The 27,645-nt window shown below is 43.6% G+C and overlaps 2 protein-coding genes and 1 pseudogene across 2 annotated transcripts in view; 2 read left to right on the top strand and 1 right to left on the bottom strand.

The window, feature by feature from the left end:
* The first annotated feature begins 998 nt into the window (after positions 1 to 998).
* LOC119320933 lies at positions 999 to 18,185 on the top strand (annotated as a pseudogene).
* A 1,738-nt stretch (positions 18,186 to 19,923) lies between these two features.
* On the top strand, positions 19,924 to 22,825 carry LOC119323020. The gene is made up of 3 exons (XM_037596577.1): positions 19,924 to 21,297; positions 21,910 to 22,020; positions 22,408 to 22,825. Exons 1-2 carry the CDS (start codon positions 19,945 to 19,947, stop codon positions 22,015 to 22,017), a joined length of 1,461 nt encoding a protein of 486 aa, XP_037452474.1. The 5' UTR covers positions 19,924 to 19,944; the 3' UTR covers positions 22,018 to 22,020; positions 22,408 to 22,825.
* Positions 22,826 to 24,365: 1,540 nt separating this feature from the next.
* The window catches only part of LOC119323734 (protein ABC transporter 1, mitochondrial-like), a 6,723-nt gene continuing 3,443 nt past the window's right edge, over positions 24,366 to 27,645 (bottom strand). Inside the window, exons 5-8 of the mRNA XM_037597439.1 lie at positions 26,760 to 26,919; positions 25,488 to 25,597; positions 25,169 to 25,285; positions 24,366 to 25,076 (exon numbers count right to left, since the gene is read on the bottom strand). Coding sequence (XP_037453336.1) covers positions 24,687 to 25,076; positions 25,169 to 25,285; positions 25,488 to 25,597; positions 26,760 to 26,919 — 777 coding nt within the window. The 3' untranslated portion in view covers positions 24,366 to 24,686. The remainder of the gene's footprint in view (positions 25,077 to 25,168; positions 25,286 to 25,487; positions 25,598 to 26,759; positions 26,920 to 27,645) is intronic.

Below are 27,645 nucleotides of genomic sequence, written 5' to 3'. Positions count from 1 at the left end.
CATTTGTAAGGTACAACTGGACATGTTTATAAATACCTTATAAAGTTACACTAACATTTAAAAATAGTGAGAACTTTTTTATAACGTAATCATTTTTTTCAAATAAGTGAACAAATGAACATGAAAATAAAATGAAGTAAAAGGAAAAACAGGAAAAAAAAAACGAGCTACCTGTAACTGGGCTGGTCCAGGTTTGTCGCAGTTACAGAGACGAGTTGGTCAGCCCACGCAGCCCACGCAGCCTCCCAGACGGACCTGGGTCATTTTTCCTCTTAATATCAGCATGTGAAATTAGTTATCAAAAAATGTATTTGGCAACCCTGTGACAGTTTGCAAAACTGCCACACCAGCTAGGAGACGTCGGATCACCATCACGTGATTGAAGCGGTACGCAGAAAAAAAAACACCAAACAGATCGAACCCCACCCTCACGAGAAAACCAATTTTGCTCCCCTCTCTCCCCCGACCTCGCTCCGATCCCCATCCCAGCCACCGACGAGCTCGCGCGCCACCATGGTCGCTCGCCCACTACCGCGCCACCACCGACGGAGGCTCCTATTTCCGTCTCCCCGTGCCGCCCACACTCCCCCTCCCCCTACCCACACCAGGCATTGTGCGTCGCCCCCTCTACCTCCTGCATGCCGCCGCTAGCCAACCACGCGTCGGCGACTAGCCAGCCGAGGCGGACTCTGTCCGGTGTCTGTCGTGGACTGGGAATGGGCGCGGCGAGCGGTGTTGCTCCTGCTGCTGGTGGTGGTCACCGTGCCGGCAAGGCTCTGCCGAACTGATTCGGTGTGTGGTCAGTCAGTCCCCTCGGCCATCTGAAAGCTCTGTTTCACCTAACATTTCTCCACACTGCTCACCTTGTTTTGTATGGATTATGTTTACCTGTGGGAGTTGCGAACATTATGAACTACTTATCCAAGCAGTATTGATTTGTTAGATCTGAAACTTACCAAGTTAGCTGATCTGTACAATTGCCTACCTATTCTACTACCATGTTTGGCGAGAATGACAGTGAAAGCGTAATCCTGGTCAATATATATGATTACTTCGACACAAAGATTTATCCTCAGCTTAAGGACATCATCAAGGTGAGCCAAATTGATTACATTTCATAAGCTAAACATTTTCAGTGCCTCAGACAAGTTTCTGGTAAGTAATTAGTTATGCAGAATGTTATGAATTAGGAAATGGAGAAGATCAAAGGGTTCCCGGTGGACAACAACGTGCCCTACACAGAGAGGCTGAAAATTCTGCGGACATTGTGAACCCCAAGACCTGCAGCTTAGTGCAGCCGATGGGAGGCTTGTGCAGACCTACAACCAGAAGTGTGTTGTCTATACCCCAGCACAAATTCTACAAGCTATACTGACCATTCATGCTTCCTCACATCTTCATCAACATGCCGAAATTCATATATTTCCTGACGCACCCTAATCCTGATTGAAACATGTGCATACGTCTACTTATTATGATGTAGGGATTGAACTACTTTGAGATCGATATCGACGTGCACCGGTTCAACTACATATCGTGAAAGGGCTTCGAGACCTTCTGAGAGCAGCACAAACATGGCGCCATTGATCTTGATCTAACCATTCAGGTACTCACGTTTCCTTCTGTTCTTGGTCTTGGGACCACTTGGCATGAGGAGTATTTTGTTCAGAGCAAGTCTAATGTATGAACCTTATGCATCTCGGTAACTTACACTATGTCAGCCTGGTCACTTCTAGCGTGTCAGCATGACAACACTCACTTTGCTAACCTCTTTAACTCATTTTATTTTTCAACATAGTAACTTCAATTGTTTCTACCTGATAATTCATATTGATTTAGCTTGATAAATTATATCATGCCAGCATTTTAACTCAAACCGCTTTGAATACTTGTTTTTTTTACTTTAACCAGATAACTTAAGCAACTTGAGCTGATAAGTTAAGTTATAAACTTATAATAAGTCAGCCTGATAACTTGTGATGTACCAAAATGTTTAACTCTATCTGGTTTCAACACTTATGTTTTACTTCGACTTGATGACTTATGCAGCTTCAACCTGATAATTTATAGTATGTCGGCCTGAAATAAATTCTAGTGTGTCAGCATGATAAGAACCACTTTGTTAGCCTATTTAACTCATTCTATTTTTTCAACATGGTAACTTGAACAATTTCTAACTGATAGTTCACATTGTTTTAGCCTGATAAATTATACCGTGTCAGCATATTTGCGATCAGTTTTTAACATTTTTTTTTACTTTCAAACTGATTAATTATGCAAATTGAGCCTGATAATTACACCGTGTCAGCATATTTAATTCGGTCTGCTTTACTTTCAACCCGATTAATTATGCAAACTGAGCCTGATAACTTAATATGCCAGCTTGATAACTATGAAGTATCACCATGTTTCACACTTGTCACCATGTTTAACTCATTCTATTTTTTGCATGGTAACTTCATTTTAGCATGATAATTTATGATGTGTTAGCCCAATAACTTGTATTTGTTTTGGCCGATAACTTGTATTATTTCAACCAGATAAACCACATTTCTCTTTATCTTATCAGACGACGGGGAGCCTCACGAACAGGGGCTTCTCCAGCTGCCGGATGGCCATCCCCCAATGTTCCTTCGTGCTCGTCGTAGTCACCCACTCTGAGTCACTCAACCTCAGGGCAGCCATCGGTGCCACCAAGCTCGCCAGCACACTCGTCCAGCTTGACGGCGCCATGGTGCTCACCTTCTACATAGGTGTGGCCTTCAGCTTCCTCCAGGTCGCTGTCGTCGGCCTCGGCGTGTAATGCTGTTGGAAATATGCCCTAGAGGCAATAATAAATAAGTTATTATTATATTTCTTTGTTCATGATAATAGTCTTTTATTCATGCTATAACTGTATTATCCGGAAATCATAATACACGTGTGAATACATAGACCACAATATGTCCCTAGTGAGCCTCTAGTTGACTAGCTCGTTGTGATCAACAGATAGTCATGGTTTCCTGGCTATGGATATTGGATGTCGTTGATAACGGGATCACATCATTAGGAGAATGATGTGATGGACAAGACCCAATCCTAAGACTAGCACAAAAGATCGTGTAGTTCATTTGCTAGAGCTTTGCCAATGTCAAGTATCTCTTCCTTCGACCATGAGAGCGTGTAACTCCTGGATACCGTAGGAGTGCTTTGGGTGTATCAAACGTCACAACGTAACTGGGTGACTATAAAGGTGCACTACAGGTATCTCTGAAAGTATCTGTTGTTTTATGCGGATCGAGACTGGGATTTGTCACTCCGTGTAAACGGAGAGGTATCTCTGGGCCCACTCGGTAGGACATCATCATATGCGCAATGTGACCAAGGAGTTGATCACGGGATGATGTGTTACGGAACGAGTAAAGTGACTTGCCGGTAACGAGATTGAACAAGGTATTGGATACCGACGATCGAATCTCGGGCAAGTAACATACCGATAGACAAAGGGAATTGAATACGGGATTGATTAAGTCCTTGACATCATGGTTCATCCGATGAGATCATCGTGGAACATGTGGGAGCCAACATGGGTATCCAGATCCCGCTGTTGGTTATTGACCGGAGAACGTCTCGGTCATGTCTGCATGTCTCCCGAACCCGTAGGGTCTACACACTTAAGGTTCGATGACGCTAGGGTTATAAAGGAAGCTTGTATGTGGTTACCGAATGTTGTTCGGAGTCCTGGATGAGATCCTGGACGTCACGAGGAGTTCCGGAATGGTCCGGAGGTAAAGATTTATATATAGGAAGTCCTGTTTCGGCCATCGGGACAAGTTTCGGGGTCATCGGTATTGTACCGGGACCACCGGAAGGGTCCCGGGGGCCCACCGGGTGGGGCCACCTGCCCCGGGGGGCCACATGGGCTGTAGGGGGTGCGCCTTGGCCTACATGGGCCAAGGGCACCAGCCCCTAGAGGCCCATGCGCCAAGATAAAGGAAAAAGGGGAGAGTCCTAAAGGGGGAAGGCACCTCCGAGGTGCCTTGGGGAGGATGGACTCCTCCCCCCTCCTTAGCCGCACCCCTTCCTTGGAGGAGGGGGAAAGGCTGCGCCTCCCCCCTCTCCCCTGCCCCTATATATAGTGGAGGGGAGGGAGGGCATCCACACCTGAGCCTTTGGCGCCTCCCTCCCTCCCGTGACACCTCCTCCTCTCCCGTAGGTGCTTGGCGAAGCCCTGCAGGATTGCCACGCTCCTCCATCACCACCACGCCGTTGTGCTGCTGCTGGATGGAGTCTTCCTCAACCTCTCCCTCTCTCCTTGCTGGATCAAGGCGTGGGAGACGTCACCGGGCTGTACGTGTGTTGAACGCGGAGGTGCCGTCCGTTCGGCACTTGATCATCGGTGATCTGAATCACGACGAGTACGACTCCATCAACCCCGTTCACTTGAACGCTTCCGCTTAGCGATCTACAAGGGTATGTAGATGCACTCCCCTTTCTACTCGTTGCTGGTCTCTCCATAGATAGATCTTGGTGTTACGTAGGAAAATTTTGAATTTCTGCTACGTTCCCCAACACGATCATCACGTGAGACGGACTAGTCATCGTCGGTGAACATTCTCATGTTGATCGTATCTTCCATACGACTCGTGTTCGACCTTTCGGTCTCCGTGTTCCGAGGCCATGTCTGCACATGCTAGGCTCGTCAAGTTAACCCTAAGTGTTTTCGCTGTGTAAAACTGTCTTACACCCGTTGTATGTGAACGTAAGAATCCATCACACCCGATCATCACGTGGTGCTTAGAAGCGACGAACTGTAGCAACGGTGCACAGTTAGGGGAGAACACTTCTTGAAATTTTATAAGGGATCATCTTATTTACTACCGTCGTCCTAAGTAAACAAGATGCATAATACATAATAAACATCACATGCAATTATATAGTTGTGACATGATATGGCCAATATCATATAGCTCCATTGATCTTCATCTTCGGGGCTCCATGATCATCTTGTCACCGGCTTGACACCATGATCTCCATCATCATGATCTCCATCATCGTGTCTTCATGAAGTTGTCACGCCAACGACTACTTCTACTTCTATGACTAACGTTTAGCAATAAAGTAAAGTAGTTTACATGGCGTTGTTCAATGTGTTGGAAATATGCCCTAGAGGCAATAATAAAAGTATTATTATTATATTTCCTTGTTCATGATAATTGTCTTTTATTCATGCTATAACTGTATTATCCGGAAATCGTAATACACGTGTGAATACATAGACCACCATATGTCCCTAGTGAGCCTCTAGTTGACTAGCTCGTTGTGAGCAACAGATAGTCATGGTTTCCTGGCTATGGACATTGGATGTCGTTGATAACGGGATCACATCATTAGGAGAATGATGTGATGGACAAGACCCAATCCTAAGCCTAGCACAAAGATCGTGTAGTTCGTATGCTAAAGCTTTTCTAATGTCAAGTATCTTTTCCTTAGACCATGAGATTGTGCAACTCCCGGATACCGTAGGAATGCTTTGGGTGTACCAAACGTCACAACGTAACTGGGTGGCTATAAAGGTGCATTACAGGTATCTCCGAAAGTGTCTATTGGGTTGGCACGAATCGAGACTGGGATTTGTCACTCCGTGTAAACGGAGAGGTATCTCTGGGCCCACTCGGTAGGACATCATCATAATGTGCACAATGTGACCAAGGGGTTGATCACGGGATGATGTGTTACGGAACGAGTAAAGAGACTTGCCGGTAACGAGATTGAACAAGGTATCGGTATACCGACGATCGAATCTCGGGCAAGTAAAATACCGCTAGACAAAGGGAATTGCATACGGGATTGATTAAGTCCTTGACATCGTGGTTCATCCGATGAGATCATCGTGGAACATGTGGGAGCCAACATGGGTATCCAGATCCCGCTGTTGGTTATTGACCGGAGAACGTCTCGGTCATGTCTGCATGTCTCCCGAACCCGTAGGGTCTACACACTTAAGGTTCGATGACGCTAGGGTTATAAAGGAAGCTTGTATGTGGTTACCGAATGTTGTTCGGAGTCCCGGATGAGATCCCGGACGTCACGAGGAGTTCCGGAATGGTCCGGAGGTAAAGATTTATATATAGGAAGTCCTGTTTCGGCCATCGGGACAAGTTTCGGGGTCATCGGTATTGTACCGGGACCACCGGAAGGGTCCCGGGGGCCCACCGGTGGGGCCACCTGCCCCGGGGGGCCACATGGGCTGTAGGGGGTGCGCCTTGGCCTACATGGGCCAAGGGCACCAGCCCCAAGAGGCCCATGCGCCTAGGGAACCCTAGAGGGAAGAGTCCTCAAGGGGGAAGGCACCTCCGAGGTGCCTTGGGGAGGATGGACTCCTCCCCCCTCTTGGCCGCCGCACCAGATGCCATCTGGAGGCTGGCCGCCGCCCCTTGGGTGGGAAAACCCTAAAGGGGGCGCAGCCCCCTTTCCCCTATATATATGAGGCCTAGGGGCTGCCCATAACACGCGATTTGATCTCTCGTTGGTGCAGCCCTGCCCCTCTCCCTCCTCCTCTTCTCCCATGGTGCTTGGCGAAGCCCTGCGGGATTGCCACGCTCCTCCATCATCACCACGCCGTTATGCTGCTGTTGGATGGAGTCTTCCTCAACCTCTCCCTCTCTCCTTGCTGGATCAAGGCGTGGGAGACGTCACCGGGCTGTACGTGTGTTGAACGCGGAGGTGCCGTCCGTTCGGCACTAGGATCATCGGTGATTTGAATCACGACGAGTACGACTCCATCAACCCCGTTCACTTGAACGCTTCCGCTTAGCGATCTACAAGGGTATGTAGATGCACTCTCTTTCTACTCGTTGCTGGTCTCTCCATAGATAGATCTTGGTGACACGTAGGAAAATTTTGAATTTCTGCTACGTTCCCCAACAGTGGCATCATGAGCTAGGTCTATTGCGTAGATTCTTTGCACGAGTAGAACACAAAGTAGTTGTGGGCGTTGATGTTGTTCAATATGCTTACCGTTACTAGTCCAATCTTGTTTCTACGGTATTGTGGGATGAAGCGGCCCGGACCGACCTTACACGTACTCTTACGTGAGACAGGTTCCACCGATTGACATGCACTTGGTGCATAAGGTGGCTAGCGGGTGCCAGTCTCTCCCACTTTAGTCGGAACGGATTCGATGAAAAGGGTCCTTATGAAGGGTAAATAGCAATTGGCATATCACGTTGTGGTCTTGCGTAGGTAAGAAACGTTCTTGCTAGAAACCCATAGCAGCCACGTAAAACATGCAAACAACAATTAGAGGACGTCTAACTTGTTTTTGCCGGGTATGCTATGTGATGTGATATGGCCAAAAGGATGTGATGAATGATATATGTGATGTATGAGATTGATCATGTTCTTGTAATAGGATTCACGACTTGCATGTCGATGAGTATGAAAACTGGCAGGAGCCATAGGAGTTGTCTTTATTTATTGTATGACCTGCGTGTCATTGAAGAACGCCATGTAAACTACTTTACTTTATTGCTAAACGCGTTAGTCATAGAAGTAGAAGTAGTCGTTGGCGTGACAACTTCATGAACACACGATGATGGAGATCATGATGATGGAGATCATGGTGTCATGCCGGTGACAAGATGATCATGGAGCCCCGAAGATGAAGATCAAAGGAGCTATATGATATTGGCCATATCATGTCACTACTCTATTTGATTGCATGTGATGTTTATCATGTTTATACATCTTGTTTACTTAGGACGACGGTAGTAAATAAGATGATCCCTTACACAAATTTCAAGAAGTGTTCTCCCCTAACTGTGCACCGTTGCTACAGTTCGTCGCTTCTAAGCACCACGTGATGATCGGGTGTGATGGATTCTTACGTTCACATACAACGGGTGTAAGACAGTTTTACACAACGAAAACACTTAGGGTTAACTTGACGGGCCTAGCATGTGCAGACATGGCCTCGGAACACGGAGACCGAAAGGTCGAGCATGAGTCGTATAGTAGATACGATCAACATGAAGATGTTCACCGATGATGACTAGTCCGTCTCACGTGATGATCGGACACGGCCTAGTTGACTCGGATCATGTGATCACTTAGATGACCAGAGGGATGTCCATCTAAGTGGGAGTTCATAAGATGAACTTAATTATCCTGAACATAGTCAAAAGACCTTTTGCAAATTATGTCATAGTTCACGCTATAGTTCTACTGTTTTAGTTATGTTCCTAGAGAAAATATAGTTGAAAGTTGACAGTAGCGATTATGCGGACACTAGAACGCTTATGTCCTTAATGCACTGCTTAGTGTGCTGAACCCCAAACGTCGTTTGTGGATGTTTCGAACATCGAACATACACGTTTTGATAACTACGTGATAGTTCAGTTAAATGGTTTAAGTAGAGGCACCAAAGACGTTTTCGAAACGTCGCGGAACATATGAGATGTTTCGAGGGCTGAAATTGGGATTTCAGGCTCGTGCCCACGTCAAGAGGTATGAGACCTCCGGCGATTTTCTTAGCCTGCAAACTAAGGGAGAAAAGCTCAATCGTTGAGCTTGTGCTCAGATTGTCTGAGCACAACAATCACTTGAATCGAGTGGGAGTTGATCCTCCAGATGAGATAGTGATGTTTCCCCAAAGTCATTGCCACCGAGTTGCTAGAGCTTCGTGATGAACTATAACATATCAGGGATAAATAAGATGATCCTTGAGGTATTCACGATGTTTGACACCGCGAAAGTAGAAATCAAGAAGGAGCATCAATTGTTGATGGTTGGTGGAACCACTAGTTTCAAGAAGGGCAAGGGCAAGAAGGGATACTTCATGAAACGGCAATTCAGCTGCTGCTCTAGTGAAGAAACCCAAGGTTGAACCCAAACCCGAGACTAAGTGCTTCTGTAATAAGGGGAACAACCACTGGAGCAGCATTACCCTAGATACTTGGTAGATGAGAAGGCTGGCAAGGTCGATAGAAGTATATTGGATATACATTATGTTAATGTGTACTTTACTAGTACTCCTAGTAGCACCAGGGTATTGGATACCGGTTCGGTTGCTAAGTGTTAGTAACTCGAAACAAAAGCTACGGAATAAACGGAGACTAGCTAAAGGTGAGCTGACGATATATGTTGGAAGTGTTTCCAAGGTTGATATGATCAAGCATCGCACGCTCCCTCTACCACCGAGATTGGTGTTTGCGTTGAGCATAGACATGATTGGATTATGTCTATCGCAATACGGTTATTCATTTAAGGAGAATAATGGTTACTCTAATTTTGAATAATACCTTCAATGGTCTTCACCTAAAGGAATGGTTTATTGAATCTCGGTCGTAGTGATACACATTTTCATGCCAAAAGATATAAGATAGTAATGATAGTACCACTTACTTGTGGCACTGCCATGTAAGTCATAATGGTATAAAACGCATGAAGAAGCTCCATGTCGATGGATCTTTGGACTCACTCGTTTTGAAAAGTTTGAGACATGCGAACCATGTCTATTGGTGTATATGCATGAAGAAACTCCATGCAAATGGATCGTTTGGACTCACTTGATTTTGAATCACTTGAGATATGCAAATCATACCACATGGGCAAGATGACTGAAAAGCCTCGTTTTCAGTAAGATGGAACAAGATAGCAACTTGTAGGAAGTAACACATTTTGATGTGTGCAGTCCAATGAGTGCTGAGGCATGCAGTGAATATCGTTATGTTCTTACTTCACAGATGATTCGAGTAGATGTTGAGAATATTTACTTGATGAAACACAAGTCTGAATTATTGAATGGTTCAAGTAATTTCAGAGTGAAGTAGAAGATCATTGTGACAAGAGGATAAAATGTCTATGATATGATCATAGAGATGAATATCTGAGTTACGAGTTTTGGCACAAAATTAAGACATTGTGGAAATTGTTTCACAATTAATACCGCCTGGAACACCATAATGTGATGGTGTGTCCGAACATCATAATTGCACCCTATTGGATATGGTGCGTACCATGATGTCTCTTATCGAATTACCACTATCGTTCATGGGTTAGGCATTAGAGACAACCACATTCACTTTAAATAGGGCACCGCGTAATTCCGTTGAGATGACACCGTTTGAATTATGATTTAGAGAAACCTAAGTTGTCGTTTCTTAAAGGTTTGGGGCTGCGACGCTTATGTGAAAAAGTTTCAGGATTAAGCTCGAACCCAAGACGGATAAAATACATCTTCATAGAACACCCAAAACAGTTGGGTATAGCTCCTAATTCAGATCCGAAAGCAATATGAATTGTTTCTAGAATCGGGTCCTTTCTCGAGGAAAGGTTTCTCTCGAAAGAGTTGAGTGGGAGGATGGTGGAGACTTGATGAGGTTATTGAACCGTCTCTTCAACTAGTGTGTGACAGGGCACAGGGAGTTGTTCCTGTGGCACCTACACCAATTGAAGTGGAAGCTTATGATATTGATCATGAAACTTCGGATCAAGTCACTCCCAAACCTCGTAGGATGACAAGGATGCGTACTACTTCAGAGTGGTACGTAATCCTGTCTTGAAGGTCATGTTGCTAGACAACAATGAACCTACGAGCTATGGAGAAGTGATGGTGGGCCCGGATTCCGATAAATGGCTTGAGGCCATAAAATCCGAGAGAGGATCCATGTATGAAAACAAAGTGTAGACTTTGGCAGAACGGCTCGATGGTCGTAAGGCTAATGAGTACAGATGGATTTCAAAAGGAAGACGGACAATGATGGTAAATGTCACCATTAAGAAAGCTCGACTTGTCGTTAAGATGTTTTCCGACAAGTTCAAGGAGTTGACTACGATAAGATTTTCTCACTCGTAGCGATGCTAAGAGTCTGTTGGAATTATATTAGCGATTACTGCATTATTTATGAAATCTTGCAGATAGGATGTCAAAACATTGTTTCCTCGACGATTCTAATGAGGAAAGGTTGTATGTGATACAACTGGAAGGTTTTGTCAATCCCGAAAGATGCTAATAAGTATGCAAAGCTCCAGCAATCCTTCTAAGGACTGGAGTGAGCATCTCGGAGTTGGAATGTATGCTTTGATGATGATCAAAAATTTTGGGTTTGTACAAAGTTTATGAGAAACTTGTATTTCCAAAGAAGTGAGTGGGAGCACTATAGAATTTCTGATGAGTATATGTTTTTGACATATTGTTGATCAGAAATGACGTAGAATTTCTGGAAAGCATATAGGGTTATTTTGAAAGTGTTTTTCAATGGAAAGCCTGGATTAAGCTACTTGAACATTGAGCATCAAGATCTATAAGGATAGATCAAAATGCTTAATAATACTTTCAAATGAGCACATACCTTGACATGATCTTGAAGGTGTTCAAGATGGACCAGTCAAAAAAGGAGTTCTTGCCTGAGTTGTAAGGTACAAAGTTAAGACTTAAAGCTCGACCACGGCAGAATACAGAGAAAGGACGAAGGTCGTCCCCTATGCTTAAGACGTAGGCTCTTCAGTATGCTATGTTGTGTACCGCACCTGAAGTGTGCCTTGCCATGAGTCAGTCAAGGGGTACAAGAGTGATCCAAGAATGGCTCACAGGACAGCGGTCAAAGTTATCCTTAGTAACTAGTGGACTAAGGAATTTTCTCGATTATGGAGGTGGTAAAAGAGTTCGTCGTAAAGGTTACGACGATGCAAGCTTAACACCTATCCGGATAGCTCTGAGTAGAGATACCGGATACGTATAATGGAGCAACAATTTAGAATAGCTCCAAGTAGAACAGTTATTTGGAATAGCGCCAAATAGAGCGTGGTAGCTGCATCTAGGAGATGACATAGAGATTTGTAAAGCACACACGGATCTGAAAGGTTCAGACCCGTTGACTAAAACCTCTCTCAAAAGCAACATGATCAAACATAAAACTCATTGAGTGTTAATCACATAGTGAACTAGACTACTGACTCTAGTAAACTCTTGGGTATTAGTCACATGGCGATGTGACCTGTGAGTGTTAATCACATGGCGATGTGAACTAGATTATTGACTCTAGTGCAAGTGGGAGACTGTTGGAAATATGCCCTAGAGGCAATAATAAATAAGTTATTATTATATTTCTTTGTTCATGATAATAGTCTTTTATTCATGCTATAACTGTATTATCCGGAAATCGTAATACACGTGTGAATACATAGACCACAATATGTCCCTAGTGAGCCTCTAATTGACTAGCTCGTTGTGATCAACAGATAGTCATGGTTTCCTGGCTATGGACATTGGATGTCGTTGATAACGGGATCACATCATTAGGAGAATGATGTGATGGACAAGACCCAATCCTAAGACTAGCACAAAAGATCGTGTAGTTCATTTGCTAGAGCTTTGCCAATGTCAAGTATCTCTTCCTTCGACCATGAGAGCGTGTAACTCCTGGATACCGTAGGAGTGCTTTGGGTGTATCAAACGTCACAACGTAACTGGGTGACTATAAAGGTGCACTACAGGTATCTCTGAAAGTATCTGTTGTTTTATGCGGATCGAGACTGGGATTTGTCACTCCGTGTAAACGGAGAGGTATCTCTGGGCCCACTCGGTAGGACATCATCATATGCGCAATGTGACCAAGGAGTTGATCACGGGATGATGTGTTACGGAACGAGTAAAGTGACTTGCCGGTAACGAGATTGAACAAGGTATTGGATACCGACGATCGAATCTCGGGCAAGTAACATACCGATAGACAAAGGGAATTGAATACGGGATTGATTAAGTCCTTGACATCGTGGTTCATCCGATGAGATCATCGTGGAACATGTGGGAGCCAACATGGGTATCCAGATCCCGCTGTTGGTTATTGACCGGAGAACGTCTCGGTCATGTCTGCATGTCTCCCGAACCCGTAGGGTCTACACACTTAAGGTTCGATGACGCTAGGGTTATAAAGGAAGCTTGTATGTGGTTACCGAATGTTGTTCGGAGTCCTGGATGAGATCCCGGACGTCACGAGGAGTTCTGGAATGGTCCGGAGGTAAAGATTTATATATAGGAAGTCCTGTTTCGGCCATCGGGACAAGTTTCGGGGTCATCGGTATTGTACCGGGACCACCGGAAGGGTCTCGGGGGCCCACCGGGTGGGGCCACCTGCCCCGGGGGGCCACATGGGCTGTAGGGGGTGCGCCTTGGCCTACATGGGCCAAGGGCACCAGCCCCAAGAGGCCCATGCGCCTAGGGAACCCTAGAGGGAAGAGTCCTCAAGGGGAAAGGCACCTCCGAGGTGCCTTGGGGAGGATGGACTCCTCCCCCCCTCTTGGCCGCCGCACCAGATGCCATCTGGAGGCTGGCCGCCGCCCCTTGGGTGGGAAAACCCTAAAGGGGGCGCAGCCCCCTTCCCCCCTATATATATGAGGCCTAGGGGCTGCCCATAACACGCGATTTGATCTCTCGTTGGTGCAGCCCTGCCCCTCTCCCTCCTCCTCTTCTCCCATGGTGCTTGGCGAAGCCCTGCGGGATTGCCACGCTCCTCCATCATCACCACGCCGTTATGCTGCTGTTGGATGGAGTCTTCGTCAACCTCTCCCTCTCTCCTTGCTGGATCAAGGCGTGGGAGACGTCACCGGGCTGTACGTGTGTTGAACGCGGAGGTGCCGTCCGTTCGGCACTAGGATCATCGGTGATTTGAATCACGACGAGTACGACTCCATCAACCCCGTTCACTTGAACGCTTCCGCTTAGCGATCTGCAAGGGTATGTAGATGCACTCTCTTTCTACTCGTTGCTGGTCTCTCCATAGATAGATCTTGGTGACACGTAGGAAAATTTTGAATTTCTGCTACGTTCCCCAACAAATGCAGCCTCGCCGGCTGGATCATCTCCAGCAGGTTCCAGATCCTCACTTTCCTCTACTCCATAAGAAACCAACCAACCATCGTGCTTCTGAATTGCTGCTACAGTATGCACAACATGGCTTGCCACTGATCGGCTTTGATTGATTTTACCTAAATTCAGGGTGTGGTCGCGTCCGGCATGTCCTTCGTGGTGCTGACATGGTGCATCGACCGAGGACCTAGCCTGGTCAATGGGAAACTCTGACCGCACTAACCAGGTCAGCTACATTATGCTTGTGCTGAGATTCATCAATCCATGTAGTTGTACATTGGTGGAGTTAGTGAATCAAAAACTTATGGAATCGACCCGTAGATAACTAATTCCACCCTAGTGATTATCAAAGAACTCATTGCAAGGAGTTTTTCTACATGATGGCCTGAGGGGCTGCTAAGTTACCTGGGCCTGTAACTTTTGACCGGGTGCTGGAACATACCCCGGTAATTCCCGCAAAAATAGCATGGTAATTTCGCACCGCATGGCTGGTAAGTTAAAATACCCCGTGCCCTGTTAACTTCAACTCGGGGAAAAAATATTTGAAACATACACCGATAACTCCTTCCTAAATAGCATTGTAATTTAACACACCACGGACATGATAACTTCAGTGTCTAGTGCATGGGGAGAAGATTGGGAAACCTTTTTTTTTTTTGCCTCCCGTACCTTCAGTGTAAACAACATGATAATTTACGTAATGCAGGCATGATAACTTAGGTATAAAAACACGGTAAGTTTGACACCCAGTGGAGCAACGTTGTTGAAAAACATACCCCTAACTGATGTGTAAATAGCATGGTAATATAGGCATCGTAGGCGTGATAACTTAAGTTCAGAACACTGCGTTAACTTCTGACCCCGGGAATTTTTTGCTTGAAACATACAAAAGTAATTTTTTTTGTTGAAAAAAGTTTTTGAAAAAAATACCCTGATAACTTGTATAAAAATAGCATGATAATATACGAACCACATACTTGATAACTTACGCACCATGATAACTCTGTCCAAGAAGGAGAACAAGTTGTTGAAAAACATACTCCTAATAACTTATGTGAAAAATAACACCGTAATGTATGAACTACGTACCCCATAATGTACGTATAAACATTGTGGTAACTTCGACCAGGGGGGGTCGGGAAAGGTTATTCGAAAACGAAATATACCCCCGATATTTTATGTGAAAATAACACGGTAATAAATGAACCGCATACCCGATAACTTACTTAGAAACACCGTGGTAAATTTGACCAAAGGGAAAATTATTAAAAGCCAATACCCAAATTTGACTAAAGGGAAAATTACTAAAAAAAACAATACCCTTGGTAACTTATGTGAAAAATAGCACGGTAATATACGAACACATATCTGATAACTTATGTACGACACCACCTTAAATTTGACCAGGGGAGAAAAAAGTTGTTAAAAGAATACCCCTCAGTAATTTCTATGTGAATAGCATGGTAATATATGACCCACATAGTTGATAACTTACGCGAAACACTGTGGTAATATGCATCTGAAAGAAGGGTATGGGATGATCATTTCTGTGAACCGGTGTGAAATGTGCAGAAAAAATGATAGAACTAGGGTGCATAGTCTTAAACCCGGAAAGTGAGGCTGCCGTTTTGGATTTTTCAGTTAATAATTGTTTTTTTGTGCAATCTCATTTCAAGAAGATTCAACTAGGATGTAAGTTTATTAGAATCAGCAAAGGGAGCTAGCCTAGGTGGTTGTTGTGGTTACATTTAGTATGGGCGGGTGTGGGTTCGATCCCCTTGTTAGGCTAATTTTTTAACTGCTGATTGTGCGTGTGCAGCAGCCCAGAAAACCGGGGAGAGAGCCCGCAACCTCATGTGCAGAGGAAAATAAATCGAGAGGAGCCAGAAAATTTGGATCGAAGGAGGGGGTTCTTTCGGGAAGGGGTGGTGTGATACTTTTTGCAATCTGCCACACGGTTGACAGTTAGCACAGTCCATTAGTTATTAATCAAGCAGTAAGGGTGTTATATAATCTAATCTTAAAAATTGAAAGTATATCCAGCAAAGTCATACACTTGTGCAGTATTCACTTGGTTCAGTTGTCGATCCTGTATTATTTTTGTTTGCCTATACAAGAAACCTTACATTATTTAATTTTCAGGTCGTACTGCTGCTCTCGAAGATCTCTAGGAACATTGTTGGCGGCCCAATAGAAAAAGAAAGGGTGCATGATGCTGTTGATTGCCTTTTATCTTTTGTGGTATGAATTCTCAAAAGAAAATTCAAGCATTCATTCATATTTCTATGAATGTGGATCTTTCCTGCCAAACTTACAATGGAAAAATGTATCTGAAATGTTTTGCCAACTTTAGTTTATGAATGTGGTGAAGTCAACATTCATACTTTTTGCTCAATTTTCCAGCACCTTTAGTCAGTCAGTCAGTAGATTTAGCATTGATGTCAAACTACGCCATGCATGTCTCAGATATTTAAATCTTTGCTATTTTTGTTCGATTGTTGTAAGCTGTGAACATCACCTGGTTAATAGCGAATCATTTTTCATTGTAGAACAAAGATGGGACCTTTTCTACATACGAGTGTAAAAGAACTTCTACTTGGATAGAGGTGAGTTTTTGCAGGCTGCTACTCTTGTCTAGTTTATTAAGCTGAGTGTCAACCATTAATATTTGTGAGTGCTCAATTGTTGTTTTTTACATATATAATATGATATCTTCAATTTACCATATTTTTATCTCATTACTGGTTAATTATATTTTTCATGTTTTTTTTAGTATTGAGATATTTGCATCTCAGGATTTAAATGCATCAGTAATATATGATTGTGAAAATGTTTAAATCTTAATTATTTGTTGACTCCTATATGTTTTAATAGTCTAATATTTCCAGAATTAGCGCAACAAAACTCATATTCCAAGTTTTTTTAGCCATGCTCTTACATGGTTTTCTGCTTTTGGTAATCCAGATCCTCAATCCTTGTGAGAGTTTTCCAAACATGATTGTCGATCATCCGTAAGTGATGAAAATAACATATTGATTAGAAAAATCTTCTCAAAACCCGTTTTGTTTTAGCTTGAGAAACTAATGGCGTATGGTAAAACATGACAGATATCCTGAATGCACTTCCTCGGTGCTTCAAGCTCTTATTCTGTTCAAAGAACTACATTATGGTTACCGTACTCAGGAGATAGAAAAGTGTATCAGAGATGCAGCAACATTCATTGAGAGCAGACAAGGAGAAGACGGTTCATGGCTCGTCAGAAGGCTACATTTCCTGACTTGCCTTATAGAAAACTTTACTTCTACTACAACAATTTATAACGCAATTATTACTTTCGCAGGTTAGGCACTTGGGGGGGGGGGGGTGTTTCACCTATGGGGCCTTCTTTTCAGTTAAAGCATTAGCTGATGCAGGAAGAACATACGAGAGCAGTTCTTCCATCAGGAAAGGATGCCACTTCATATTATCAAAGCAGCTCAGTACTGGTGGATGGGGAGAAAGTCATGTATCTAATGAAACAAAGGTAAACATCTAGATACTATTTCTTATGGTTTCTCGTTTATTGGAAGCATTGCTTGCAAATTCTAACATATAAAAGATGCAATATGATGAAAATCTGCTTCTTAGCAGCGAATCAAATCAGTTAGCGATATTTGGACATTCTCTTATTAGGACGTTCTCAATCCATTTCATAAGAAACAAGTGTTTCTCCCATTGTAATTCTATTTAATAAAATTTTGAGTTTTTTGTTTCTACCTATATTTACTGTGATCTAAAATTAAACAGGTATATGTCAACATTGAAGGTGACCGTGCTCACGCAGTGAATACTGCTTGGGCAATGTTGACCTTAATATATGCTGGACAGGTATGTTTTGTACATTGTTCAATTCAACCGTGACAGGAATACACTGTTTTATCAAACTTACCTGATTCCCTTACTGAATACCACATGGAACGAGATCCAACACCACTTCACCGTGCTGCAAAGGAGTTGATCAATATGCAGATGGATACAGGAGAATTTCCACAGCAAGTAAGTTCCCTTTTCATTTGTGCTTGCAACATTACTTTTTCATGAATAAACTTAACTGGTAGAATTCGGTGTTGATATACTCCATAAAAGTCATATTATATCGTGTATTAAGATCAGATTATACATGCTGGCTAACCTGACTATGCTTGCGTTTCGATGATAGGAACACGTCGGATGCTTCAACTGCTCCCTTTTCTTCAATTACCCCAACTACCGCAACCTGTTCCCCATCTGGGCTCTCGGGGAGTACCGGCGCCGCCTTTGCTCGAAAAGCACAGGTGGGTGTGCGCCATCGTCGTGAGGAACACGCGTCTGACATGTCAGGAACAATTGAAGTCTTTGATGTAAACAATTTCATTATTTATAGCTGTAAACATATATTGTAATACTATGACACTAGACTGTAACTGTAAAGCTACAAATAAGCTTGACGCCGATTAAAAGAAACTCGATGATTGCGGACAGTTGACCTCGTTGTGGAAGAAGCATGGATGACATGAGTACATCATATACTCAGTTGACATTGTTGTGAAACAGGCATAGATAGAAAGGCATGTAAGGAAAATTTCGAACAGCCAAAGTCCTGGCTTGAAGGTTTATTCAAGCGCAAAGACTATGTACCGCCCGTAGTGAGCAATCCCAACCCCAGCTAGAGGGAGGAGGGGGATACAAATCTCACAAGTTCTTTTATGTAGTCGTATCTGGCTGAGATTCATTGGACGGAGATGGAAATGGAGAAAAACACGCCACAACACCATCCTCTCCATAGGACTATGTTGCCGTGAACAAACACCAAACACGCGAGACCAACTGCCCGATAATCAACACCATGCTTCGGCTCCTCGATGCCACTTCAAGGAAGAACATCGACATGGGGAAAGCCGAGAAATAATTATTCCCATCACCGCCGCTGCCCCAACTTCACCGACAACGAAGACCCTACGAGACACGGACCGGCACATGATCTGAGGTTCCCCAACCTCCCTGACATCGCATCGGCCGGCAGAGAACAGGGAAACCCATGGCGGTGCCGGCGGCTCAATGGGATGCAACTCACCTCCCGATCTCCTCTCTCTAGGAACCCTAAAAAAGGAAATGGCTTTCAACTCATTATTTTTTTAAAGGAAATGTGAAAAAAAATTGATAAACACACACAAATTTTTATGTATGAACATTTTTCAAATACACTTTGAAATTTTCATATGTACGTGTTAAAAAAATAGATACATGTTACTTTTTTTAATACATCTTGGATATTTTTTACACAGTTTTTAAATTTTCATTTTCTTTAAATAATGTTTTTTAAAGGACCCTCCTAACTGGCGAACATTCGCCCAGGGAGCTGGTACATGCGAATGATTCAGTGGCATTTTTAGTTGTGATGAAGTGAGGAGAGGTGGCATTTTCTTCAGAAGACATGACCGTTTCTCACTAAGAAGGCAATTCTCGTTTAAGAACCGCTGTCGTTTGATCTGTTTTTTTTTTGCGGGGGTCATTTGATCTATTTTTTTTGCGGGGGTCGTTTGATCTGTTTTTACAACTAAAACAGCCAACAAAGATGGTTCGCTTGCCATCCCCTTTACAGCGAACTTTTGCCAAGTACAATTACTATTTTTAAAATATGTGCAAAAAATGTGAAGATTTATGTTTTACAGATAACTAGGTGATGATTAGACACATATTAGTGTTATATAAATTTTTATACGTGAACATTTGTAAGGTACAACTGGACATGTTTATAAATACCTTATAAAGTTACACTAACATTTAAAAATAGTGAGCACTCTTTTGTAACATAATCATTTTTTCAAATAAGTGAACAAATGAACATGAAAATAAAATGAAGTAAAAGGAAAAACAGGAAAAAAAAAACGAGCTACCTCTAACTGGGCTGGTCCAGGTTTGTCGCAGTTAGAGAGACGAGTTGATCAGCCCACGGAGCCCACGCAGCCTCCCCGACGGACCTGGGTCCTCTGGTGGATAAAAGTCATTCGGGAATTCTTTCCGGCGACACGAGACTACCCATTCGGCTTCCCCCACTACTCGCTAGGTCTCCAGCGATGGCATCGACGCCGCCGCCGCCGCCGGCGGCGAAATGTCCCTCGGCCGTTCCCACCACCATACAAGATCTCGACGACGACGTCCTCCGCGAGGTGTTCATCCGCCTCCCCGCGCTCCCGAGCCTCGTCCGCGCCGCGCTCACCTGCCACGCCTTCCTCCGCGCCGTCCGCTCGTCCCCTGCCTTCCGCCGCCGCTTCCGGGATCTCCACCCGTCTCCCTTTGTCGGCCTCTTCATCCAACGCCTCATCGAAAAATGGGAGCCCGGCGTGACTTCCTTTGCCGCCCACCACCGCCGCTCCGACCGGGACTTCGCCGCCGCTGTACGCGGCGGCGATTTCGCCCTCAACGGCCTCCCGGACCCAGACGACGACAATGAAGACTGCGGCGACCAAGACAAGGACAGCAACGAGGCGGAGGCGGAGGAGGACAGCGACGAAGAAGTTGAGAACAACGAAGATGAGGAGGACAGCGACGAAGAAGATGAGACGGAGGAGGAGGAGGATCCCTCTCCGGTGTGGGAGATCGAGCGATGCAGTGACGGCTACGTGGTCCTCTTCAACCGGATGGCCAGGCAGATCGCCGCCTACAACCCTCTCACGCGGGCGCTGCATCTCTTCCCCTCGCCGCCGGGCATCTTCAAAAGCGCCTTGACCTTTCAGTTCCACTTAATCTCCTCGGAAGAGCACCCCGGCTCGCCGCCCCGTGTGGTTTGTTTCTACTGTGGCTACCTTTACGCCTCCGTCGGCGTCATCTCGCCGGAGAGCACCGAGATTAAGTGGCAGATATTCCCTGAGCCTTTGATACCGGGGGCAGTGGGAGCCACCGGCAAGATGGTGAACGGATCCCTCTACTGGACACACCCAGGGAGACTCTACATCACCGTGCTCGACACCGCGACGCTGCAGTTCTCTAGAATGGAACTGCCGCCGCTCTTGGCGGTGGAAGAAGGCAGTAACCGTGATTGTGATTTTGTGCTTGGTAATACCAAGGATGGGAGGCCCTGCATCGTCTCCCCGGATCCGTGGGGTGGTTGTGAGCTCCTAGTCTTTTTCTGGAGACCCGATGAATACGACGGTGTTGAGAGGTGGAAGCTGGACCAGGAGTTCAAACTGAAAACGATCCGTCGGCTCACTGAGATTGAAGACGATGCTTATGTCGTTGTGCATGTTATGGATGTTACCGATGGAATCGTGTACATGCGTACTGCCTATGACGGGTATACTGAAGTTCCTCAACTGCTCCTATCCTTTTGTCTCGAGACAGCCGAGCTGAAAAAGATCTGTGAATACGATCACAAGCTCCATCCCTACGTCATGGCGTGGCCTCCTTCTTTGGTAGGAGTACATGATAAGGTGAGCCCATATATATGCATATGTGAAAATGTTGTTGGTATAGTTTCTTTCTACGTTTGAAACCTGTAGTATATGCAATTCTTATTTACCTGAGAGCATTGACTATTTAGTGGATTGTTGCGGGAATCTGCTACCCACTCTTACTGTACATCATTCTAGTTTTGCAATTATGAAGAAATTTAAAATTAGTCATGTCAAGGCAGCCATGGATGAAGTAGTTACAGATATATGTAAATGGTATTCTCTGTAGGCTTATAACTGCTTTTCTCAAAAAGTGGAAAACCTTCCACTCTTTCAGCGTTACTTCTGTTATAAGCACATGCTCGTATACTTATTTAGTACTCCCTCCGTCTGGAAATACTTGTCATCAAAATGGATAAAAGGAAATGTATCTAGACGTATTTTAGTTGTAGATACATTTTTTTTTATTCATTTTGATGACAAGTATTTTCGGACGGAGGGAGTATGTTGGTTCCATTCCGCTGACTGCTTACCGCACTATGTGTCCAAAGGCAACATCTGTGGCTTTGCGTATTTTAATTCGGATTAGAAACACACTACTTGCTTGTTTTGGGATGGTCACAATACTTACATAAGCTTTAAATTCTTTAGGGGCACCCCTCAAATGATCAAGCTCTGTCTACCCCGAGCTCCGAAGGAAGCGATGTGAAGGCTGGAGGTGGCCCAACAGAGCCTGCAGCATCGGTTCCCAAAGCATAATAGGTAATTAACGTTGTGCACTGAAGGCTGTAAATTTCAGAAGTTGGATGATTTGCATAACTGGATACGGACCTGCACCTTCCTTAGAATTGAAATGTTGATTCCATCGACCTGCTAGTTTTCTATAGCCTCTGCATCTCCAAACTTTCAAGAATGGGCCTGAGATGATTTTTTAGCCGCTTTACCTTTTCGTGGTGATTCGACGCTGCTAGCATTTCTGCATTTGGATGGTGCCCTTTTGGTTCCCTTTTGGATGCTTGAAAGCCTGCCATTCCTAGCTTCTAAATTCGCCTTAAATATTGCAGGATCAGATGGTAGACTTGACTCACATTTCCAATGTATTATATTGATGAATGTTGATCACTTGTTTATTATCTTGTTCTTGTATAGGATCACTTGGAGACTTGGTGACATGGGTGTGGTGTCTTTTGGCAACGCTGGTTCATGATGACTCAAGCAATACCTTGAAGATTGAAATCCTTGTGTCGTACTGGCTGCGGCTATCTTGAGAGCCCGATGTCCTCCTCTTATCTAAATGTGCCTTTTGCGCATTGCAGTATTTCGGAATTTCAGATCCACTTGAACCTTCTTGGACCTTGGTTGTTGATTGCTTGGCACTTTATATGGTTATTAATGGTCAGATTATGAACAGCGTGGTAATTCGAAGTTGTGAGCATTGCATTTGTTGCTGCTGGAACAGCGGTGCTGGTTTGGTGCATGCTGGATTTTGCTGGGCTGATGCATGTCTAGTCCTGCACTCCTACTGCTGCTAGTTAATTATATTGTTTATGATTTGCTTTGCGGACTATCCACATGGATCTTGTGTGGTTATTTTGGTGCTCTGGATTCCTGCTGCTTGCTGATGTCATCTATCCTTTGCATGCTTTTTCTAATCCCGCTGCCTGAGCTATGCATCTTTTTTTCTATTTTTTTATTCAACTTTACCAGGCTAATCCAACGCCAGCCAGGCCAGGCATGCATTCTATCCCTCAGGAGTCAGGACACGAACAAAACAAGTGACAGGCAGACTTCAGGGAGCGTCCAGGCTAGGCTTGAGGTGACGTGGATGCCAACCAAACACGCTCGCAATCGTCCTGATGACGTTCAAGCACCCAATAGCCTCTACAGCGTGCACTTGGCTAATGGTTCAGAGTAAAAAAAAAAGTGATTCCCTGGCTTTTCTGGATTAGAAAGTTCATACTTTCAAAAATGTTAGTGGATTTTTAAAGAAGTTCACGAATTTGAAAAATAATCATGGATTTGATAAGGTTCGAGTTCATGAATTTAAGGGAAAAAACATGAATTCTAAAAGAAGGTTCACAAATGAATTCTGAAAGTAAAAGGATGGATGAAAAATAACAGCAAAGAAAAAAACAACAGAAAAAAGAACCGAAACAAAACCAGTAACCGGAAAGAAAAATAGAAAAGGAAAGAAGAAGAAAAAACAGACACGAAGCTTTTAGAATCTTCCCAAGCCATCTGAGTGAAGCTCAAGATCAAGCTGTAGAACATGACTCGTGCTCAACTTGTACCGATCTCGAGCTAGTTTCGAACTAAATAAAATGGTAAAAATTATAAATCTATGATGATTATTCAGACTAGATAAGGACACAACACGACACAACTTTGTACGTCAGTCTCGTCGTGCTCGAGAGAGCTCCGAGCACATCTTTGTCTCTTGGGCGAACTAGAAATAGATGGTGGTCTTCATGGACGAAAAACAAGAAAAAGAAGGTGCATATGCTGAGAAATTTTGTCAAAAGCAATAGGATATTTAACACATAGCCGATCACGTACCATAATTAGAACTAAATCTACTCTACACTTAATTAAGCTACCATGTTTGCTAGTTAATAAAATGAAGAAAAATCATGAACATCATATATTGTAACAAATTATCTTATTTTCATTTAATATATGGCATAACCATTGAACATAATGGTATTATGTCGAGCTATCGAGCTAAAATCGAGCGAGCCAATATTGACTCAAGATCGGCTCGTTTCTCCGTCGAGCTACATAAAGTGTTCAAACTCGGTTCATTTATTTTCAAGTCGAGCCAAAAAACGAGTCGATCTCGAGTGGCTTACGAGCCTCGAGCTTTTCTTGCAGCCCTACAAGCAATTAGGCTATATTTCATGCAGGGAGATTAGCTTTAATTAAATATGATTTCCCCTCCATTCCAGTTTACTTACATGTCTCGCATCCTCCTCAACAAAATGTTGTATCTATACTCACAAGTATGGTAAACATTCCGTGCACAAAGTATCTAAATTGATAATCCATCTAATCCCGTTGTCTCAAGTCTTGGGATGAAATTGCCTGTCAATGAATAGTCTTGTAACAACTAAAGCAAGCACAGTTTTTATATATATTGTTTACTTCTTAGTGGAAGTAAACGAACGCAGCAACATATATTTCTTCGACAAAAGCTCATATTACAGTAGTATACAAAGAGCACAAGCTCACATTACAATGAAAACGCCTAACTTGAATGGACCCAACCAAACAAAATCACGTCGATTTCCATGACATGAAGAATATAATTTGTCACATTATTAGCTCGGGAGAAGCCGATTGCAAAGCTCTCCAAAAAATGAGCTGCAACCAGCCTGTGTAACTATTTGACGATTTCAGGACAAGAGGGTAAAGGCGCACTTTCCCGTGTTTTATCCAGTGTTGGACAACACTTCCGAGTGATCATCACTGAAATCGTACTGCTCGTAAACCTTGAACAGCATCTCTCTGCAGGGGACAACTGCGCCAATCTTGATGCAGGCCAGGAACGCACCTGACAGCTTTCTGTGGAGGCTATAAACTTCATCCGGAGGCGGAGTCAGCCTGTACTTCAACATGGTAGCCCCAAGGTTTGAAACGCTGTGTGTGATGTTGTTTGCGCGGAAATCATGACCACCAGGTGTTGCGAATGGCACCCCAACGATGAAGGCCGCCTCGACATGAGCATCCAGCATGACCTCTGGTTCCTCACCCGTGAGAAATCCCAGTCTGCGGGACATCTCTAACACACCAGCTCTGTCTCTATTTGCACAGGCAACTACCTGGCAGAACCACAATTTAGACGGCCATCTTAAATACAGTAAATAATGCGCCGATTTTGTATTGGATATGAGGATAAGTTTTGATTGCTTACCATACGTAGGTAATCGTCTACAAACTTTTTAGGGAACTCACGGGCTGCCCCAAAGTCGATAAGATTAAATTGCTTTTCTGAATCATCATAAAGGAAATTACTCCAATTTGGATCAGTCTGCATAAAAAGAGTCGTGAGATTATAACCTTTTGTTTGCACTATCCAGTTTAACCTCATGGAAGTAGATTGGATGAATGAAATTTAGAACTCTCATCAGCCACAACATAAATGACGAAATGAATATTGCTAGAATTCTAATGCCAATGCAGTCTATATAACTAGCAAGCTCTAAGTAAATGGTATGAGAAGCAACACATGCCTGCATAAATCTGAAGACAAACAACTCCTTTATCGTAAGCTCGAGAAGTTTACATCCAACATAATTGCGGGTTTCCTGGCTTAGTACTGCCACCTTATCGATAGGAACTCCTGTACAAAACCAACATGTAGATGTAGTTGTCAGAAGACCCCGCCATAAGAAAGTGGTTTGCACAAAGAAGAGGGAGCATAAAAAATACACAAGAAGTGCTCATGTCCCACAAAAATACAAGGATTAACTTTCAGTCAATCAGAAGTTTACACACCATATGAGTGTTGCTGACACTGAACCAGATAGCAGGAGCGACGTGCATCACAGCAGCACTGGCAGCATGGTTAGAATGCGGCTGAACTTCGCTAGGACTCCATTAGCAGTCCGATTTTATGCTGAGTGTCGGGTTATATCTTTTAGTTGCAGTATTTGGACAATAAGATACATAGCATATCTGGTTTGTCAGGACTCCAGTTTATATGCTTGGCTAAGAAATGGCTGGACCCATATCCACAATAACTTGCAACCACATTGGTTATTCAATACTCAGCTCAGTTCTCCAAGGATAATTTAGCTCAGGAGCAACCACAAAGAGCAAATTGTAAAGACTTGCCACTTAGCCAACATAGCAATTATTCAAGCATAAATTGCTCGAATTTCCCAAGGACAAACAATGAAGGAGGGGTATTCCTATTGCTGGAATGATGTCAAAGAGAAGATGTTTTGTCTTTCAATGTTGACTATCTATTGAACAAATATGGAATGTCATATAGATATGAAACGCCATATGGTTACTTCAATTTATCGCCTTATCGGTATGAAACACCATATAGATGTGGCTCATGCTCTGAATCAAATGCTATTACAAAAAAGCTTTCACATGTCCGTATTTGTGGTTACTTCATTCTTGGTCTGGCAACAGTATATAATAATGCTTAGCATCTACATAATAACGACAGTTCGCATTGAATATACCATAAAGGTAAAGGAACCCTATATCAATTTCTGCGACCATATTAACCAAAATTGGCATGGATTGAAAAGTGTCATCACTATGAACTTATTACAGCATCACAAACTATAATAGAAAACCACCCAACATCGATCCGATTGGACTTCTGACTCTTCGCTCAGTACATCTAACAGCATATAGGGGAATGCCTTTTTTATATTACATTTGCACCAAACCAAGCTATTGATTGATATTATACCTCCCGGACCAGAACTACTTGTTTCAGAGGTCATAGACAAAAAATATGCAGAACGAAAAATCAAAAGTACCTGGAACAAACTCTGATGTCAACACCTTTTTGCTCGACAATTCGTCAGTGACATTAGGGACGTAATAGCCCTCACTATCAGAGAGCAATTCTTTGTACCGCTTCTGGTTGCTTGCTTCTAAGAAATAATCACATTCCCTTGCCAGCTCTTGCTTTGCAACCTGTATAATATGAAAATGGAAGAAATTATGCTGTGTCATCCATGAATTCGCAACAATTTTAGCTGGAAACCTGTGTTATTTAGATTTCAGAATACCTTTTTTCGGTTCAGAACTCATAAGATCATGAAATGTGTGGAGAAACACTATGAATGACAGTAATTTTTCGCATGGCTTCAGTGTTTTCGTATTCAATGTTGATATAGCTAAAATTTATGTAAGGATGGCCTCGGTTAATCATTTCGCATATAGGCTACAGCATCTGCAAATGGTGTCAGCATACTCTCGTGTACAGGCTACAGCATCGTCACATAGCAAATATCATATTTCTGTATGATTGTTGTGATGTCAAGGTAGTTCAAAGAGTAGCCACATAAGGGGTCGGGAAGAGAAGGTTAAGGAAGAGTTCCAGCTGGTCGGCCAGCAAGACAAAATCAGGGGCAGCTCAATGAATCTAACTACAACTCTGCACAGGCAGAGACCAACTCGGATTCAGCAAGGAGCAGCCAATGCTTGAGGAGTCCAGCCATAGGAATTATAGGTTAAGTTAGGAAGTACAATCCATGTCCTTGGCAAGTTAGAGTCCTAGGTGATGCTACATAAGCATGTCCATTGTATCGATCTGGATCAGGAAATAAGTCTCTGTCAGGTGAGGGCTTCAGCTGAAGCAGCCATCAGCTGATAGATAGAGAATTAATCTGTATCCTTTCCGAAAAAGGGTTCCCCCCC

The sequence above is a fragment of the Triticum dicoccoides genome, chromosome 6B (genome assembly GCF_002162155.2).
Source record: "Triticum dicoccoides isolate Atlit2015 ecotype Zavitan chromosome 6B, WEW_v2.0, whole genome shotgun sequence".
Lineage (NCBI taxonomy): Eukaryota > Viridiplantae > Streptophyta > Magnoliopsida > Poales > Poaceae > Triticum > Triticum dicoccoides.
This window is presented reverse-complemented; position numbering and strand designations above follow the sequence as displayed.